Source organism: Lutjanus erythropterus, chromosome 12 (genome assembly GCF_056507025.1).
Source record: "Lutjanus erythropterus isolate fLutEry1 chromosome 12, fLutEry1.hap2, whole genome shotgun sequence".
In the NCBI taxonomy this organism is placed as follows: domain Eukaryota; kingdom Metazoa; phylum Chordata; class Actinopteri; order Lutjaniformes; family Lutjanidae; genus Lutjanus; species Lutjanus erythropterus.
Genome location: NC_139328.1, coordinates 17,056,144 through 17,074,993, shown reverse-complemented (window position 1 = coordinate 17,074,993; position 18,850 = coordinate 17,056,144). Strand labels below are relative to the sequence as shown.

General features: G+C 39.8%; 1 protein-coding gene across 1 annotated transcript in view; it reads right to left on the bottom strand.

Annotated features, from left to right (window-relative positions):
• st6galnac5a (ST6 (alpha-N-acetyl-neuraminyl-2,3-beta-galactosyl-1,3)-N-acetylgalactosaminide alpha-2,6-sialyltransferase 5a) overlaps nt 1-18,850 on the bottom strand; it is a 71,718-nt gene that overhangs the window by 16,854 nt on the left and 36,014 nt on the right. The window contains exon 3 of the mRNA XM_084732218.1: nt 5,956-6,368. Coding sequence (XP_084588344.1) covers nt 5,956-6,368 — 413 coding nt within the window. The remainder of the gene's footprint in view (nt 1-5,955; nt 6,369-18,850) is intronic.

Below are 18,850 nucleotides of genomic sequence, written 5' to 3'. Positions count from 1 at the left end.
TTCGTGCACAACACTGCCGATGACAGTAATTAAGGTCCAATTCCACTGTAGTCGAGCCTTTTTAGTGAACCAACATGCACAAGAGCAGCACCATAGTCTTGGAACCAGACGAATCTGCTATTTGCTCTGATACCTGGTCTCCCCTTCCGTTCAGTCAGAATTTCACCAGCCTTGGATCCGGTCGGGCTAATCACGACCATTTATTTAATAAGGGGCAGGTTCAGTGGAGCATCACTAGTTCAGATTTGATAAACCACATGTCACACATTTAGCTGCTCTGATTGGTTGTATGTCATATCTAGAACCAGTGTTTGGTTTGTGCAAATGTGAACCAACTGCGACGTCACTGATTGGTTTATGGACTGCCATTTTTAGGCCTCTAGTTTAGCGTTATGGGGGCTGTTATCTTAGTGCACAGGCAGAACCAATGAGAGTGTGGAGCTGGAGGGTGACGTACGGTGCTTGGGCGGTGCTTGGTATTGGCTCGTCCATTCAGCAGGAATTAATAGTGGTATGCATGACCACAAAGCTTCTTGTATAACAACTAAACAGTACACTAAAATATGTTTCTGAAAAGTTTTTCAGCCACAAATTGGCAGTATATAAAGGGCTCATTCTAAGTTAACAAAAAAATCTTATTTTCAGATGATTATACACTAATGAAAACATGGACACTGTATTACATTTTTGCCATATTCTGCCTACACATCCCCATAAATCTCACACACTGGACCTTCAAAAAAAAACATGACATCGCATATGTTCCAGCAGATTTTTTTCCTACCTTAAACTTGAGCATCAGTTGAAATGACTGAGAACGCATGTGGGGGCGTGCGTGGCCTTTAAAGGTTACTCTTACAGTGTGTTGTAAGTAGGAGTGACTGTCTTGATAAATGTGTCTTATTCTGTACTTTTAGGAAGGAGCCTTTATGCCTCAATTAGCTGTCATGACTTTCAGTCATAGTGTCAATAGACGCCTTTATGGACCAACTTGATTCGTGCGTTTCCAATAATATCACAGTATTCTTACTGAGTTGACTTGCTTGAAGGTCTGCGCTTGGGTTCAGCAAGGTGAATGAGTGAATGAGTGACTGGCGCACCTAAATATGCTGTTTGTTATGTCTGTAGCAAAATAAAATATATATAGTTCAATGGATGTGTGCAAAAAATAGCTTTAGATGATCTACAACGCATGTTACACGTGAATTTAGGGAGTCTCCGATTCCTTTTCAAATGGTCGATAATTTGAGCACAAAGTAAGGCCCAACGTGCAAAGCGGGCGTTCTCAGTCTCTTCATTAAAATTAGGTGCGTTTTTGACTTAACATGAATTAAACAAAGTGCCACCTTCCATTCCCTTTAAGAGACAGATGCATCTGCCTCTGGTGCTTTGCTATGTTGTTGAAGAAAGAACACACATCAATATAACACACAATAAAGAAATCACTTGGAAGGTTTTTGCTGCTTGACATCATTTAAAAGATGGTTTAATGATTAGAGAGACAGCTTTTAGTCTTTTTTAAATGTTTCCATGCATGCAGTAATGCCACTGCAGCAAATATCATTGATATTTAAGCAGTACAACTAAGAACTGTAGTTTCACACTCGACAGCACGGAGGAAATAACCTTTGGACAGCTTGGATGGAAGTCCCAATTTATACAGCAGCGTTACTCCAAACAATTTCACAGCATGTTTGACTGTGTGCGAGACCTTCTGATCACAGAACTTTGACATCAGACCCTGACAATCCTGACAATTTAAACAATCAATTAAGTTGCAGCTGCTGTCCGTAAACGTGCACAGCGTCTCTCTTCACCTTATTTCACCCACCTGCAACGCATCCACCATGAATCAAAATGTTAATTGAATTAAGTGCAGTGCTGCAGAAGCCCCCACATATCACTATCTGAAGCGATCACCCCATGCACTGAGGCTGTGGCTTTGACTCCTGACTTAGGCCCTTCGCCGCACGTCATTCCCCAACTATCTTTCCCTCTTGTCTGTGTTATCTTCAGCCAGATATCTTCACACAGATGGACACAGGTACATTGGCCACCTACACAACATGGGTGCCGGGTGAGAAAATGACAACCGCATCAGTCAGAAAATAACAAGGACAGAATAGACTGCGCTGTGTGCTGCTTCACAATGGGCAGAAAATAGAGCCCTTAATCTTGCTTCAGAGCGAGCATTTTCATGTCACACACCAAGGTGTAATTCTTGGAACAGATCAATACGGGCGTAGGTCTAAGAGGAGAACTGGCTCTGGTCACTTTAGATCCATTTCAAGCTCCGGCCGTGGCCTCTTGTTCTCTGTTACTGTAGCATCACACTCTGTTGCACAGTCGGTCTGATGCAGCTTCTCTTTTCCGTCTTTTTGACCTTCTCTCATAAGTCGCCAGAGAACAGTTTTTCGTGGATTGCCGTGGCTTTAGCTGCCATTTTTTTCCTGCTCTTTCAAAAGCAGGTAGATTTTCTGTTAATGGGATCAAACCTGTGATCTTCTGGTAACTGAACAATCTCTAACCTGCAACCCACATGTTTTATTCCAGTGAAGTACACCAGTACTCGGCCCAAATGTATCGACTAGAAACCTAACAGGGCAACACAGCGGGGCTGTTAGCGACTGCAATAAAGCATTACGGGAACATAAAAAACTCAAGAGGAAAAAAAAGTTATTTCAAAAGCTAATTTGCCTTTAATCACTGGTTGAGGCTCATTCCGGCTTGGCAATTTAACAGTGAGGATGCAGAGGGACACCTGTTTTTCATTGCTCCTCTGCTGGTGTTATTAAAATGGGTGGATGTGACAACATCCCACACCAGCTTAATTACCTTCACTGAAATGCCATAACCCATAATCACAATTACAGGCTTGCAGGGCTGCCGATCACACAGTTGATTACCCAGAAACTGCAATTAAGGCTGCTCACACAGGCTCCCAATCCTTAAAGACAAGAGGATTTTTTGGGAAATTAGGTTTTTTTTTTTCAAACTTCTGTTTCCTTTTGACCTTTTCTTAGACATTAGATATAAAAGTACTTTGAGGCTGTCTTTCTTTCTCTTCCCACACTCCATAGCAGAAATGACCTCAAATAAGCTTCACAGATATTAATGCCTAATGCTGTGAAGGATAACAGTACAACAGAAGCCGTTTGCTCACTGTAAACATTTACCATGATTGTTGGCACAGATCCTGAGGGATGGATGTCTGAGCTATTCACCAAACCCTGTAGTTGACAGCCCCCCCCAACATCTATCTTAAGCTGCAGTCAGATTCAGTCTTCACTGACGAACACTCAGACAAAGAGAAAGACTGTGTGTGTGTGTGGGGTAGTGTTTTCATTAAGCATTAATGGCCACAGGACTGAGAACTCAGCATGGACTCATTAAATGTGAGTCTTTTTATCGCTGTTCAGCTTGAGAGAAGGTGCTGCAGAGAAAAAAACTCAGAGCTGTGTTTTTTTTTTCAAACATCTTGTTCTTCACGTTTTTATTTCTGTTAGTTACGTAACTATTTCATGTTGAACTTTAACCACTTTGATAAATCTCCTTTGGCGATGCATTCAAGAAGTTGCGGGCAGCTCCCAACATCTGGGACTCGCGAGCCGTCCGAAGCACGAAACTTACACAAAAAACAACTGATGTCTTTCTAACTTGATTTTCAAAAACAACACAGATTGTAAAAGCGACGGTGTGCTCCTCTACAGCCAACTCTCATATCAGTGATTTCTGGGGCCTCCCACAACTGTGTTGCTATATAATGCCTTCGGGCAAAAAAAAAAAAAACCTGCACATTGAAGTCGATGCTTCACCCGGTTTAACCTCTTTCTGCTGTGTGTGTGTACCCTTTCATGTCAGCACTGTTGTCGTGTGGAAAAGTTGTTCATTAACCAGAACTAAAGACTATATAACAGTGTTTTCCAAATGGTGTGCCACAAGTCTAGGTGTACAGTGGGATTTTGTGACAACCATGCATTATTATTACAATATACATATACACAAAGAAGTACGAATATATATTTTATTTACTATATCAGTACTTTCTACACACCCATTTCCCAGTACGGAGGAAAAGTCTACAGCCTCAAGAAAAACCCTTTAAAAAACCTTTCTTCAAAGCGAACCCCATTTTTCACCATTTGTGCAGCTGCTGGATGGTGGAAATTATTAAAGTGTCCGTCTCTCCCTCCTTTCGCTTCCATTACTTCATTTCTAATTTACTCGTCTGGCGCGGTGCTGCTTTGATGTAATTTTACAAAGTTTCAAATTAATTTTTGAATTGTTCCCTTTCATGAGTACATGGCTGTCAAAATTTTATTTTGCATTAGGAAATAAAAATAAACATTTACAGAGTGATAACTAATGTTATAGAAGATATTTTGCACAGGCACAAATACAGGGGTGTCTTGAGATTCTGGCTTGCCCTTTGATGTACCTCAGGCGCAAAAGGTTTGAAAATCACAACTGTATCACATAAGTGAGGGTGAAATCTGTAAAATATGTGATAGTGATACTGTATTTTAATAAAAGTTGCCTTCCTCTAGTTTATTACTACTGAGTGTGTAAATCAATCAAAACTGAATTGTCCTTACAAACTGATTTTCATAATGTTTTGAAATCAAAGAGTTGTATATTGTTGTTGTATAAGTTGAAGAATCTATGAATCTTTATTCAAGTTAGAAAAGTTTTGACTATGTTTCCCTGAAGGTCATATGAAGCTGGATTCTCAGACACAACAACTGGTTTGTTTTGTTTTTTTTTAGGATTATTTTTCTTTTTGCCTTTTTGCTTTTACTGGATAGCGACAACAGCTGAACAGGAGGCAGAAAAGGGTCTATAGCCGGGGGCTACAGGTGGGAGTTGAACCAGTGGTCATTGCCTCAGTACATGGGTGCTTGCTCTACCAACTGAGCTGCACGAGTGCCCCCAAAACATTTTATGACAGCTTGAAGAAATAGATTTTTGGTACCCTGAGGACAAATATACGCTCTTATCCAGCAGCCTGAATTAAGCTTCATATTGTCCCTCATGCCGCTTCAGATTTTTGGCTCCTCTGGCAGCTTGTTTGCGAAGGACCAGGGGCCCATAGGTACTTTTTCCGCTGCAGAGTACTACTTAGTTCAACTCGACTCACTCTTTTTTGTTTTCCCATTGTTGATAATATTTGGTACCTGGTTCCAAGCAACCTGAGCAGGTTTTAAAAGGTGATGTGATGTGTCATTGGCATGACATCAGACATCCTGAATAACCCCACATTTTTAAATAGCCAATTTACCACCAATAGCAACATTTTTTTCTATTCATTAAAAAATGGAAGCCTGCAAAACCACACTATGGTCAACTGATGAGGTGCGGCCATATCATAAACCCCATGCCATGTCTCTGTAATCAAAGAGCCCAACTATATATTATTATTACATTATCTCTTAATCTGTCTAATTAGTCAGTAATCAGATTACATATATTGTCTGACCAACAGTTTAAATTCCAAAGATACTGTTACTGATGTAAAACTGAAAAAAAATCTTACATTTGAGAATTTGAACCAACAAATGTTTGGAATATATTTTATATGAGCAGTACTTTGGCTAAACATGCTGGCCTCCATACATCTCATAGTCAAAATCAGGACTGCAGGATATGATTTAAAAAAAATCATGCTGCAATAATTTTGTGATTGTGATATGATGTTTTATGTTTTCTAACATCTGGAGAACAAGACCTGCAGGCCTGCATATCTTTACAGCATTGAAGTGCTTCATTATAATGCTGCTTCATCACATATTTTAACTTTATCAAAAATTTGCAGCTCTTGCAATTGGGAAATTGCACTCGGTCATATTGTAATATAAGTAATATTTCAATTAATTAGTCAAAATCTGAATGACTTTCCTCCTTATTGCACTCTCGTATATTCTTTGTGATCGTGACAGCTTGCCGTCATTCCCTCACCTGTCTTTTCCCGTCTCCTTCTTGAAGAGCTCGTCGAACTGCAGCATCTTCTGCCAGGAGATGATGTAGACTTTGAGTTTGGGCAGCACCTGGTTCATCAGTCTCAGGTTGTTGTACACCAGGCCCTTCCCGTCACGCCTCATATAGCTGCTGGGGCCCCAGAAGATGAACACCGTGTCCTGGCTGGCGTTGAGCAACTCGTGGCGACTCCGCAGAACCCTCTGCATGCTGGAGTGAGCGATGACACGCAGGGAGGTGCGCCTGCCGACGTCCCGGGCGTAACCCCTGGCGGTGGGGGCATCGTTCATGCGGATGACACACTCGGCCTGGTCGATCTCTTCACCTCGAGCACCTCCGATGAGGTGACCCGAGCTGGTCACCAGGGCACAGGTCTGGCAGTGCATCCTGAGAGGCTGATAGATGGAGGCAAGAGAGGAAAAAAACATGAAGTGAACAGGGAAAAATAAACTTTCTCATACAAATAAACACTGTGCATGAAAACATTTGGCCTCCCCAGTCCTCGTGGAAGCACCTGCAGCACTGCCAGCAGAATTTTTATGTTGGTTTTGCACCATATTTGTTATAAACTCTACAAACTTTATTTATTTTTGTGTCTGAAATGCTCTGAAAGTTTGGTTTAGCCGTGGTTTATACAGAAATATGCAAAGCAGACAGAAATGCACACCTAGGGGAACTTTGGTAAAAAGCTTCACTATGTGTTTGAGGCAGAAAATGCTTTGTTGACAAATGGGTAGCGACAGAGCCTCCTGGGGATATGTAGCTTGTCATATTGCTTTGCGATTGGTAGAAACCCCGGGGTCTTACAAAGGATTCACCTTAAATCTATCTCTCCTTCGCACACAACACAGGACTGTGTGTTTACCTCCAAAACAACAGTTCACATGCAAAAAACTCTAATTGAATTCTTATCAAATCTGAACCTATTAACTATTTAGCATTTAATATATCAGACAAATAGGGTAACAGGTAATAACATAACACATATAGTAAATATGTGGATTAAATACCCACACAAACATGTTCAGTACTTTATCTTTACTTCTTAAGAGGGAGCAACCAGAACATTTAAGTTGGCCTTTGTTTTGCTTCATATGTGTGTACAAATGAGTGCATATGGGTTTGTGTGTACAGTACATGTACATTCTTGTTTTTGTTATATCTCTCTAGAGTTTTATTTTAACTTTGCTTGTCAGTTACTCATATTGACATGATAATACACAGTGTGGCCTTTTGTTCTTGCTCCCGTTTTCTTTATGCTTGATTACTGACAGCTGTCATCTCATGCTCCCTTTATTTTTCATTATTCATATCCTGATTGTTAAAATCTTCAAGAATAAAGTTCAGTCTGAAGTACTAAAAAAAATCCTCACCACATATTTTCTAACAAACCCGTGGAGGTGTAACAATCTAAGTTGAGCTGAAACAATAAGACAAACAACACAGGCAGACATTTCCATAATAACCTTTCACCATTTTGTAATTCAAGTGATCTGAGAGAAAACTAGACTTCTGCTCTGTTTTCAGGCTTTAGAAAATCTAGCCTGTGATGGGACACTTCGGTCAATAAGATAGTTGATTGCATAGACCGTATATTAAATAGTGGACTGAGTTTCTGGTTCTGTAAAGTCAAGCCAATAAGGGAGTGAGTGAGTGAGTTTATAGAATCAAGTTTCAAGTCTTCTTCAAAACAGCATGATGTTCATTCTGTAAATTACAGCCCCATTTAGAGTAAAATAGATGATAAAGCAGGGTCTGCTTTAGCGTGGGGCCACTGTGTGTGTGACAAGTCATTCTCATCGAGTCCGTCCAGTGTGACACAGAGCTCATAACGCTCAGATCAAACTGACAAACTAACTGCAAACATTTTTTAAACATTCATTCATGTTTCGTTTGGCCACGCACACACAACTCAACAAAATATATAACATAAGTCCAGTGTTTTTAGACATTTTAAGGCAGAAATATTACATAATTTTAAGTCAATAATGAAAATATGTACTATTTGTGTCTGGAGTGGCAAGGATTAATTATTTATTGAATATTAATTATTATAAAATGAATAGCCAACTATTTTGATAATAGATTAATTGATTTGAGTGATTACAAAAAAAGTTAAAATATTCTGATTCCAGCTTCTTAAATGTGAATATTTTCTGGTGTCTTTACTGCTATATGACAGTAAACTGAATATATTGGACATCATTTTGGGCTTTGGGAAATGCTGATCAACATTTTTCACCATTTTCTGGCAATTTTATGAACCAAACAACTAATCAATTAATCGAGAAAATAATTGACAGATTAATCAATACCGATGATAAAAATAATCCTTAGCTGCAGTCTGATTTGTGCCACTTTTTGTGTTTTGGTCATTTAAATTAGATCTACTGTATGGCAGTAACAACAGAAATGAAATGAATTTTGACATCTTGCTGTTGTTGTCGTAAAGACGTACCAACTGCGTGAGACTAAATTGTAAGTCTTACGTTTGTACATGTATGGTTCATCACGTGTGTGGCCTCTTTTCTCTACAGCATACTCATTTGATGATGTGCACGTACATAAATCATTAACATTAGACCTATTTGTGTATGTTAAGCTGCTCTACATGTCACTGCTGCTGGTGTGTGTGAGAGGCTGCCACACACACACTTTGCCTGTGTGCATGTGGGTGTGTCTTCTTGCCTCCACACAGACCCCTGCACTGAAAATCAATGATATGCAAACCAGGCCTGCAGAGCCCTCTAATGTGCCCTGAAATATCTCCCCAGCAGAAATATGTTGCTTATTTACATTATTATAGGCCTGACAAATTTACATTTTCATGGCATTAACAAGAACAAATGATTATAGCAGGACGTGTGTTTGTGTCGGGGGGGGGGTGGGGGTGATGTGTCATCATCATCCTCATACGCTGACTTTGACTTAGTGGCAGATTACCAGCAGAGCAGACTCATCTAGTTAATGAGACCTTGAGGAGCAGTGGGAGAAAGATCGAGAGAGAGAAAGAAGAGGTGGGAAAGAAAAGGAGACAGTGTGAGAAACAACGGGGGGAAAAAAAGAGAAAATGGCGAAAGAGGAAGAGATATATGGAGGCAGTGCAAGCCACCCTGGTGCCATGGTGTTTGATGAAATGTTGAGCTAATGAGGTCCTGGCGGTCTACACCATCAACAGCAGCATCCATCCATTCCTCCGACTCCCCCTGCCTTACCCTCTCCCACCTGGCAGCGCCTTGACAGCCAATCTGGCTGTAGAGCAGCGGCACCAGTGGAGCAGGTCAGAAATCCCATTTTCACCCAGGGGCTTTTAAGTGGCTCCACAGACCCTATTCTCTCTTCCTCTGTCTCACGGAGAATTTAAGTGGGCCTTGCTGGCCAGAATTGGCCTCTTCAGGGAGCTCAGTCAGGCTATTACCAAGAAATAGGCTGGATGGTGTGGACAAGGCTCTCCATTTCAGCCGGAATTACGTGACCCATCCAACGTGGTGGTTTAGGTTTAGGCGATGGGAGTCGAGGCAAACTGTAGTTTACCTCCTGACTCCTGAAAAAACTCAACGTTTCATTCAAATTGAATTCAACCTTGATAAACTCCGGGGAAAATTGAGCTCCACTCAATGATTCATGGAATAAATGCTTCATAATTCACACTACATTTATCTTTTATGCATTTGAAATCGCTGGCTTTGTTCTTTCTACCACAACAACTAACACATCTTTGATCATAATTAAAAGATTTACTGTTGTCTAAACTGCGGGTGTTAAGTTTCTTCAAAAGTGTACTCCACCAGCGTCCTGTTGCATCACCTGATCAAAGATGCAATCACTAATTTAAGCCAAGTGAATCAAACTAAATAATGCATTCTGATCACCATTAGGCTATTTCTTTTTTTTTGTCTGACTGGAGGCATGAAAATAGAGAAGACAGAAGAAAAATAACAATTTTCTGCAGATGTTTTTCAGGTTTGCAAGAAACAAACACTCATTTCTCTGCTGAGTCACATTTTACAGTCATAAAACAGTGCAGCTGCATCACTTATAAACCCTCTGACTTTTCTGAGAAGCCGATTCCCATTTTTTGAGACAATCCAACAGAATATAAAACTATTCCAGGAACCTGTTCCATTGTTAAATTCACAATGAAGCAGACAAGTCCCTTTTCTCCAACAAATTGAGTGAAGTCTGGGTAGGAGTGGATTTAGAGCAGGGGTGTGAAACTCGCTATAGTTCATGTGTCACATACAGCCCAATTTCATCTCTACTGGACCTAACCAGTAAAGCCACTGCATGATAACTACATAAAAACACCTTGAAATGTTTCCCTCTCTCTGTGTAAAGAGGTATAAGTACATTCTGAAAATGTTCATAATTTAATTAACCATCCATTTACAAAACAGATGATGAAAAGCCTGAGATGTCTTAAGAAAAATAAGGGTGATTTCAACAATGTCTCCACACTCAGTCTGTCATTACATGTGCTTTACACCATCTGCATACACAGATCACAGTGTACACAAACGCTCAAAACATTTATGTATTTTGGAACTGAAAAACAATATAGTATTTTACCTTTTTATGATTCAAACGTCTTGTCAAGATCTACAAATTTTGCTGGCATCACATGATTGCTTGGCATCGGTGTCCACCACCCGTTTAGGATTTATTTCGCAATAATGACCCATTTACTGTACACTATCCCTTACATGTCATCTGAAGAAATAAAAATACATTATTTTAGCAAAGTCATATTTAAGTTTCCTATTGTGTAAACCGAAAAAAGACAGAGCACATGAGGAAATCCGTGCCTGCCTCTTTCAAAATGACTGACAGATTTCCAACCCACTCCTCCCGAGAGTGTGTGATACTTTAAATTAGGACCCACGGCAAACATCAATAAATAGTTTCATCTATCAAAACTGCACAGGCGGAAGTAGGTTCTGTAGACTGTGGTAGTTTTAGACAGTGGTATTTTTAAAAAGCACTGATTACAAGAGAAACAAAAAACAATGACATGAAGCCATTAGGAACAAATTGATCGACAAATTCCAAATTGGAATGATAGAATGAAGCACACACACTTAGTGTCATATATAATAATATATTAGTTAAACATTACATTTCCTGGAGAATGACTATTTTTACTTTGATATACTGAAAGTATATTTTGCTGGTAGTACTTTTAGAACTTTTACTTAAAGCTACCACAAGGAACTTTCATATTTTTGGATTCTGGAGGTCCCTGTGGACAAAAGTGTTTTCACTGAAATAGCCACAAAATATGATGTCAAAAATAAAATTAGCAAAATAAAAATCTCTAAAAATCTTGTGTAAAATACTCTGCTGGAGAAATTGTAAACAAAGGCTCGTTTCAAGGAGAATTGGACTCGGTGGCAACCATTAAGAATAATTATATAGAAGTAGCCAGATTTTTTGCAGATGGTATTGTCTGTTTATGTAGGTCATATACAAACATCAGTATTAAACTGAAACAGTTTTGTAACAAGTTAAAACGCCTTGTAGTATCTTTATTAATATGTAAATGCAGCACCGCATGAAAACCACTGCCATCTGACCTGATTAGATTTTACATTAGCACACTTTCAAACTGAAGCTGCTGCAGCCAGTATAACATATCCTGTCCATTAGTGGACATAATTCATTCAGGGCCAATGAAACGCAGGGGCATGACTGTATATTTATGTATATATGACCATATGTCAGTTTCATGGTGTGTGTGTTCCTCATGTGAAACATGAACAAATACAGGCTTTGGAAACAAATTTCCCTCCAGGGACAAAAAAAAACATCCATGTTATTTGATTGACTGAACAGTGACAAAGAAGTTCAGAAAGTATGTAACAGTTGTAGGGCTGCCTCTACCTATTATAAAAAAAATAATAATAAAAATTAAAGCAGAAATACAACTTCTCTTTCTAAGTGGCGCTGTGCCACTGGGCCAAAGACAAACGGCGTTATGGCAAAATTCTATTGATATGTGTTCCCTCTTACCTTATGATCTGCTATGACTAACCATAACCTACTCTTCACTTTTATACTAAACGTGAGAACAGGCATAAGCTATTATAACAATGTGCATTAGGGCTGAATAATTAAAATACTATTAAAATGAAAATATGGCAAAAATATAAGTGCAATATCCAAACTGCAGAAGCTGCAATCTTTTGATAAAGGTCATAAAACAGGATCATAATAAAGTACTGTAGTGCTGCAGAGATGCCTCGACCTACACATTTTGTTCTCCAGATATAATAGTACATGTTTGTTTGGCACAGACAACAAACAGACCAACAAATGTCATATCATAATGATTTTAGTAGTTTCTTTCTTTCTGTTGCATTCTAATAACAAAGCATTATTGCTCTGCACCAGCAGGGGTTGGTATTGAGGTATTGAGGGGGGAGGAATGTTAGAAGAAAATATCAGGAGAAAAAGACTAAATTTGTTCATTCATTTAGTCTGTAATGGAGACATCATTTTCCACACACATGACAGCGAGGCTTATGGGGAACCGGTCTAAACGAGGATGGTGTCATTACTCTACAGCCATTACACTGTGCAATCAACATTTACTTCACAATGATAAGTTAAACCATAAAAGTTGTCTATTTCCATTTTAATCTGCCAATTATTTTTTTAGATTGGCTGATTAATCTTTTGGTCTCTATACATAAGAAAATAATGAAAATGCCCGCCATAGTTTCCCAGATAAAAGGTCTAGTTTTGTCCGACCCATAGTCAGAAAGCCAATGAAATTCAATTCACTACCAAAGCAAACAGAGAAAAGCAGTAATCCTCACAGTCGAGAAGCTGGACTCAGTAAGCTCACTACTTACTTTCTTATTAGCTCATAGAACGTCCAAGTCATTTTTCATTTCATAGTGCGATTTTGAGCCTAAGAGGGATGAACGGTAACCTTGTCCCACATGTGGAACACCCCGGGAGCCTGCCCTGGTTTCATTAAGCCCATCCATCCATCCACCCACGGCGGCCTAATAAAAGTACAAAAACACCAACCTGCAGACTGACAACTGACTCACATCTCTGCTCCAACCGCGGGAGCATCATCCCAGACAGCAGGGAGACCGCCAACCTCTCTGTTTCCTCATTCTGTCGGCATCTGAGCCTGCCTCTGCCTGTCCCTCACTGGGCTACGAGAACCATCAATGCTGCCCAAACGCTCACCCTGCATGACTTCATGACCCGAGTAAGACATGGCTGTCAGAGCTGCAGGGATTAACCTTGAGGGGGGGTGGAGGGGGTGAAAGGGAGAGGCTGCTCAGTCCCAGACCACCCGGGGAGGCGGTATCCTTGAGAGCGGAGGGAAGCGGGTGGGTTGGGTTCTGATGTCGGTTCATACTGAATAAAAGTGACGCTCGCCACTGAAAATGTGTTTCTGGTATTAAAGGGATAGTTCAGATTATTTGAGGTGGGATTGTATGAGCAGAGGTGGCAAAAGAACATACATTCTGTACTCAAGATGAAGTACTGGTGTTTAAAAAAGACTCTGGTAAAAGCAGAAATACTGATTCAACTCCTTTACTTGAGTAAAAGTGAAAAAGTTCAGGCTCTGAAATGTATTCAAAATATAAAAGTAAAAAGTTGCCATCTAAAGGACATTTCTACTGACTACTTCTGTGCAAAGTTAAATGAACCTCACTTTTTTCTGCTCAAGCCGCCCTCGCCTGTCTGAGTTGTTATGAATTCGTAGTCTTGATATATTGTTTCTGTCTCATTTCATCCTTTATCTTTTATGCTGTTTTTTTCTGTCTTTTTTGCCTTGGCATGTCTTTTATGTCTTGATACATCATTTAAAGTTTTGTTACCTCTCTTTAATCTCGTTACAAGTTTTCGTTACATCTTTTTCATCTGTTATGTCTTTTATGTTTTTCATCCTTTTTATCTTCTTTTGTCAGTTTTCGTCTTTAAGTCTTGTTTCCTCTTTTTCATATTGTTGTCTTTTTTGTCTTGTTTTATCACTTAGTGTTTTTCATCTTGTTACTTTTTTGTCTTGTTGCACCTTTTATGTTGTTGTTGTCTTTTTGTGTCTTTTTCATCTTATGTGTTTTTTCCGTTATTTAGTTTTTTTCATCTTATTATGTCTTTTACATTGTTTTTACATTGTTTTTGTCTCATTATGTTGTTTTTTTTCTTTTTTTTTTATCTCACAGAACATAGGAGAGGAGGTGGTCTACAGCTGCCTCGACCAGTTGATTTGTTTGTGTTGTGCGACTTAGCAGAATCCAAACTATCCTTTTAAAATGCCAAAGTCACACAATAACACAAACAAACTAGCACATGGAGGCAGCAGTAGAACAGCAGCTCCCATGTTCTGCAAGGTAGAATTACTGATTTCAACTATGGAGTTTTGTTGCTTTGGAGAGAGTGATAGTTAAGATTATATATTGGCAGTTTCCTGTCAGAAAACGCTGTCTAACAGCAAAGTAAAGCAGTGAAAATATTCTAAATATAGTGTGCACTTAAACCGATATTGATTTTTCGAACCGTCCCTGTTTTGGACAACCTGTGTGAGTCAGAAGTGTGACGTTATTGAGTGTCATTAGCACACTCTGTACAAGAGTGAGTGATCAAGGAACAGTGAGGAATAAAAGCCACAGAGGACTCATACAATCATACTTCATTACTGTGTGATTGTAAATGTAGAAAAATCGTGCGGCCAGATTGGCTTTGCAGTCAGTGCTCAGGGGCCCTTTACTGCCCATGGGTAACATGGGCTATAATTGGTGGTTAAAACTCACGTTAGTCTTGAGGGGGCATGGAATCAGCTTTAATTCCTGCCCCTCCTCCCCCTCCTCCCTTCCTCAACTCAGCTCGGTCCCTTGAGGAAAAGACATACTTACGCTGCAGTGAACCATTACGCTTGACGTATGCCATACCCCCTCAGAGCGGAGAAATAGCATTCGAGTGTTGTTATTGATTTTGTGTGGCTGAATGCAGTGGGAAAGGGGGGATCGAGGGAGGGCTTAGTGAGGATGCGGGGTCTTCAAGGATGCGAAGGATATGGCCGGTAAATGTGAGCGCTGAGAGGCGGCAATCATCCAGCCCAGCAGGATGCTGTCTGGCTGTCTAGTATTGCCTAGAAATACCAAATACAAAAAAAACTGAGCATTTCCAACCTCCTCCAGGCTGACCTTTAGGCTCGTCAAAGGCGCCTTTGTTTTCTGGGGCGTCCTCAGAGAATAGAGAGGACTTCCACCCACAGTCCGAAATTAGTGGTAGCTTGAAGCAAATACGCTTTTGAAAGATCTTAACAATGGAAGAAAGGGGGTATTCTGACCTCAATGTACATATAAATATCTTGTATGGTATGTCAGCGTGATCATGTGCTGCTCACTGGGTCATGAATGCAGCTGTTGTCTTCTGTGACACGTTAGTGACTGATGGGTCACATTCTCTGGTATCATATGAATGAGGAAAAACAAAGCGAGTTTTGATCATAAAATAGCCAAAGACGCGGCACAAAATGTTAGCTCCACACGGCTAAAGAGTAGAAACTAGATTAAAGCCAGATTTATACTCGATTGCAAGAGATCAAAGGGACAGATCAACCCTGAAATCATAAATTACATATTTTTCCTCTGACCTGTGGTGCTATTTATCTAGACTCTTTTTGTGTGAGTTGCAGAGTTTTGGAGATACTGGCTATAGAGATGTCTGCCATCTTGTTAATATAACAAAAGTAAATGGTACTCATCTTGCGGTTTGATGTAGGAACTATTTTCTTTTCAGTTCTGTCTATGGTAGAAAGTAGTAGGAGAAAGAATTTTTTTTTCAGTTGAATCAGATTTAGCCATACAATACGAATTTTCAATGATTCCTTCTTTTTTTAACTACAGTACCCTACTCATAACTCATATTTTCGCAAATTCTGAGTAAAAAAAAGTCTGTGTCCTATAGTTCAGGTATGAAGTCAGCACACCGTGGAGCTTCTCTCCCCAGCTGCTCCCCTACATCACCTGACCTGCACACTTTGAGCTCCATCACGCTCTGAATAAACAGCTTATTTAGACCAAAACACAGTTGATGATTGTTGGAACAGTTAGAAGAATAACCAAGATCTTTTTAGTGAGTTTTATTTTGTATCTACCAAGTTTGGAAGAAGCTGCTGATGATGATGATGTTAAAAGTACAGTTTTTCTAAGGGAGTCTGGTTAGTTTGGCGAAAGCAATAAAACGTTTCTGGTTAAACGAAACGTATCTTACTCTTACATGTATATATTTTGGGGATTTTATGCCTTTATTGGATTGAACAGGTGAAGCCTCAGTACATGGGGCGAACGCTTTACCAACTAAACCACCAGGACACCAAAGATGTATCTTACTCTTTAAAAAACATCCCTCACTGTAGTCCTGGCATACAACACTCCTTCCCATTATGCTGACAGACTCTGAGCCCGTCAGTGGCAAAAACAAAAGCAAGAATTACCTGCCCCGTGTGCTCAGGTGTGCCTTTTTGGGTAATAATATATATTAAGGTACTTGTAATAAGCATTAGTTAACAGTAATAAGTCCCTATAAGATGCTTATTAACATTAATATTGCTAATAAGACTGTGTTATGATGATGAAGTGTTATGATAGCATAATAAATGTGTTTATTGTGACATAGGACATTTTAAAGCACTTATACGAAACTTATTAACATTTTATAGACTGATGAGTCTTAATAAAAGACTTATCAGATTCTTATAATAGCAATAATACTTATCAGAGGAAAAATATGTGTTTGACGCGCTGTCCTTTTAATAGACATTGTGTCACTTGAGGTTAAACAGCTAAAATGTAGGTTTTGATTTATGCATCACCAAATTATATGTATATATTGTATGGTCTGGTCATGGAGGGTGGCTGCCCACCATAGAGTCTGGTACTGCTTGGAGTTTCTGACTGTTAAAAGGAAGTTTTTCCTCACCACCGTCACTTGCTCTTGGTGGAATTGTTGGGTCTCGCTAAATAATATTATAAAGAGCACAGACTGGGCCTGCTCTGTATGAAAAGTGCCCTGAGATAATTTCTGTTATGATTTGGCACTATATAAATAGAAGTGAAAAATTGAAGGTTGTCGGTGAGCTGATCATTTCCTGCTTTCATTATACTCCCACAGTAACTGTATTTACAGTATTTCATTTACTTTGGGATATGAGCGAGGGTGGAACGATCCACCTTGTTTCATTACTGAATATAAGAATATTCTGTGTGGTCACTGTATTTACGTTGAGTCATTCACTGTGACAGAGAGTCAGGGCACTGTGAGCAGGAGGTCTGCAGAGAAAATGGGTTTTTTAGATGTGTGTTACTGAAACTGAGTGGATACCTTTTTTTTCCAATTTGCTTCATGTCGTCTTCACTCTCAACCGTCTCTACAGGCATCAGACATCTACAGAAGCCACAAGCAGCCCAGACTGACCAATCACAGCTCTTGCCGTTAGGACTGCGACGATAACCACATTACCACAGCGCCACAGTCATGTGATGCTTACCGCAGGACCATCACTGCAGATTTTATTTTGTAGGATCAATCTCATGTTTTTCCATTGAGCAATGCATTAGAGATCGGAGCTGTCACACATGTGTCCAGTCAGGAACACAGCCTCTAACTGGTCAACTGACTCAACAGAAGGTATCATGGGATTTGCAGTGAACAGCTAACAAAAACAACTGTTTAAAACTAAAAATGGATGAATAACTACAGAAGACATTCGGTATTGGATTTATCATTGTGGATTTAAAAAGTCTCAAAAAAGACACTTCAGTTTAAAGCTGGATTACAGAGCTCCTGAACGGGAGATGATCACACCGGAGCTCATGCTGTAGGCACTGAGCTAATTTTTTCATTACACCTTCCAGCTCAGATTACTTCAGGTCTAACCCCCTTCGCTTTTCCAGCAGTTGGGAAACAACAGACGAGAATTTTCTGGGTCTTGAGAAGCTGCAGTGTTTATTAACTGATGCACTGTAACCTGACCTGTACATTTACTGCCAGACTAACAACTTAGTGATAACTTTTCTCTCTGCTGTGCCAGCAGCACCGTCACTCTCAAGATATGTTCAGACTACCAGTGATAAAGTATCAGACTACAAGTCGTTTTCAATGGCAGCTTGGAGCCAGAAACTGTTGTTTGACAAGTTGCAGTGCCGGGTGTGTTGAGCTGGCCTCAACTTTTCCCAGCAACAATGCAGCTGGCCATGTTTGGCCATTTTGTAGCTGTGTTGCCAGTAATGTGAACATACAGTCAGTGTGGCCTGCTGCTCACTCACTCTCCCTCACTTGCATGGCGCACACATGTTAAGCACTGCCCTATATTTTAAAAGAGCTGACCGTATCCTTCAATAAAGTCCAATACAACCTAATTATTTTGGCAGTCACAGCAATCCACCAATCTACAGGAAGGTTAAGCTTTTTCACCACAGTAAGAAAAAATCCATACCTTGAAAGCCCTAATTGCTGTTAGGGATGCATGATAATATTGGCACATCAGCAGTATTGGCTGATAAAGATTTTAAAATGAAATATCGGCATTGGCCCAAAATGTTAATTTCTGCCAATAACAAGATGATGCACATGCAACGCAATAAGTGCCGTCTTAAGTGCCTTCATCCCGATCATTTCAACACAGAAAGAAGAAACAGGCACCAGCAAAAAACTGCCTGCAGTAGTTTTCTTGTTTTGTGCCATGAATGTGTGCACTTTCAAAAGCATTGTATTTTACATCTGCATCTGCCAGCAGGCCATCATGACAAGAATAGTAATGGAAACATAACATTCAACCACAACCATCAGTATCAGCAATCGGCCAAAATGCCTTGGAAAATATTGCCATATTGGACAACCAAATTCC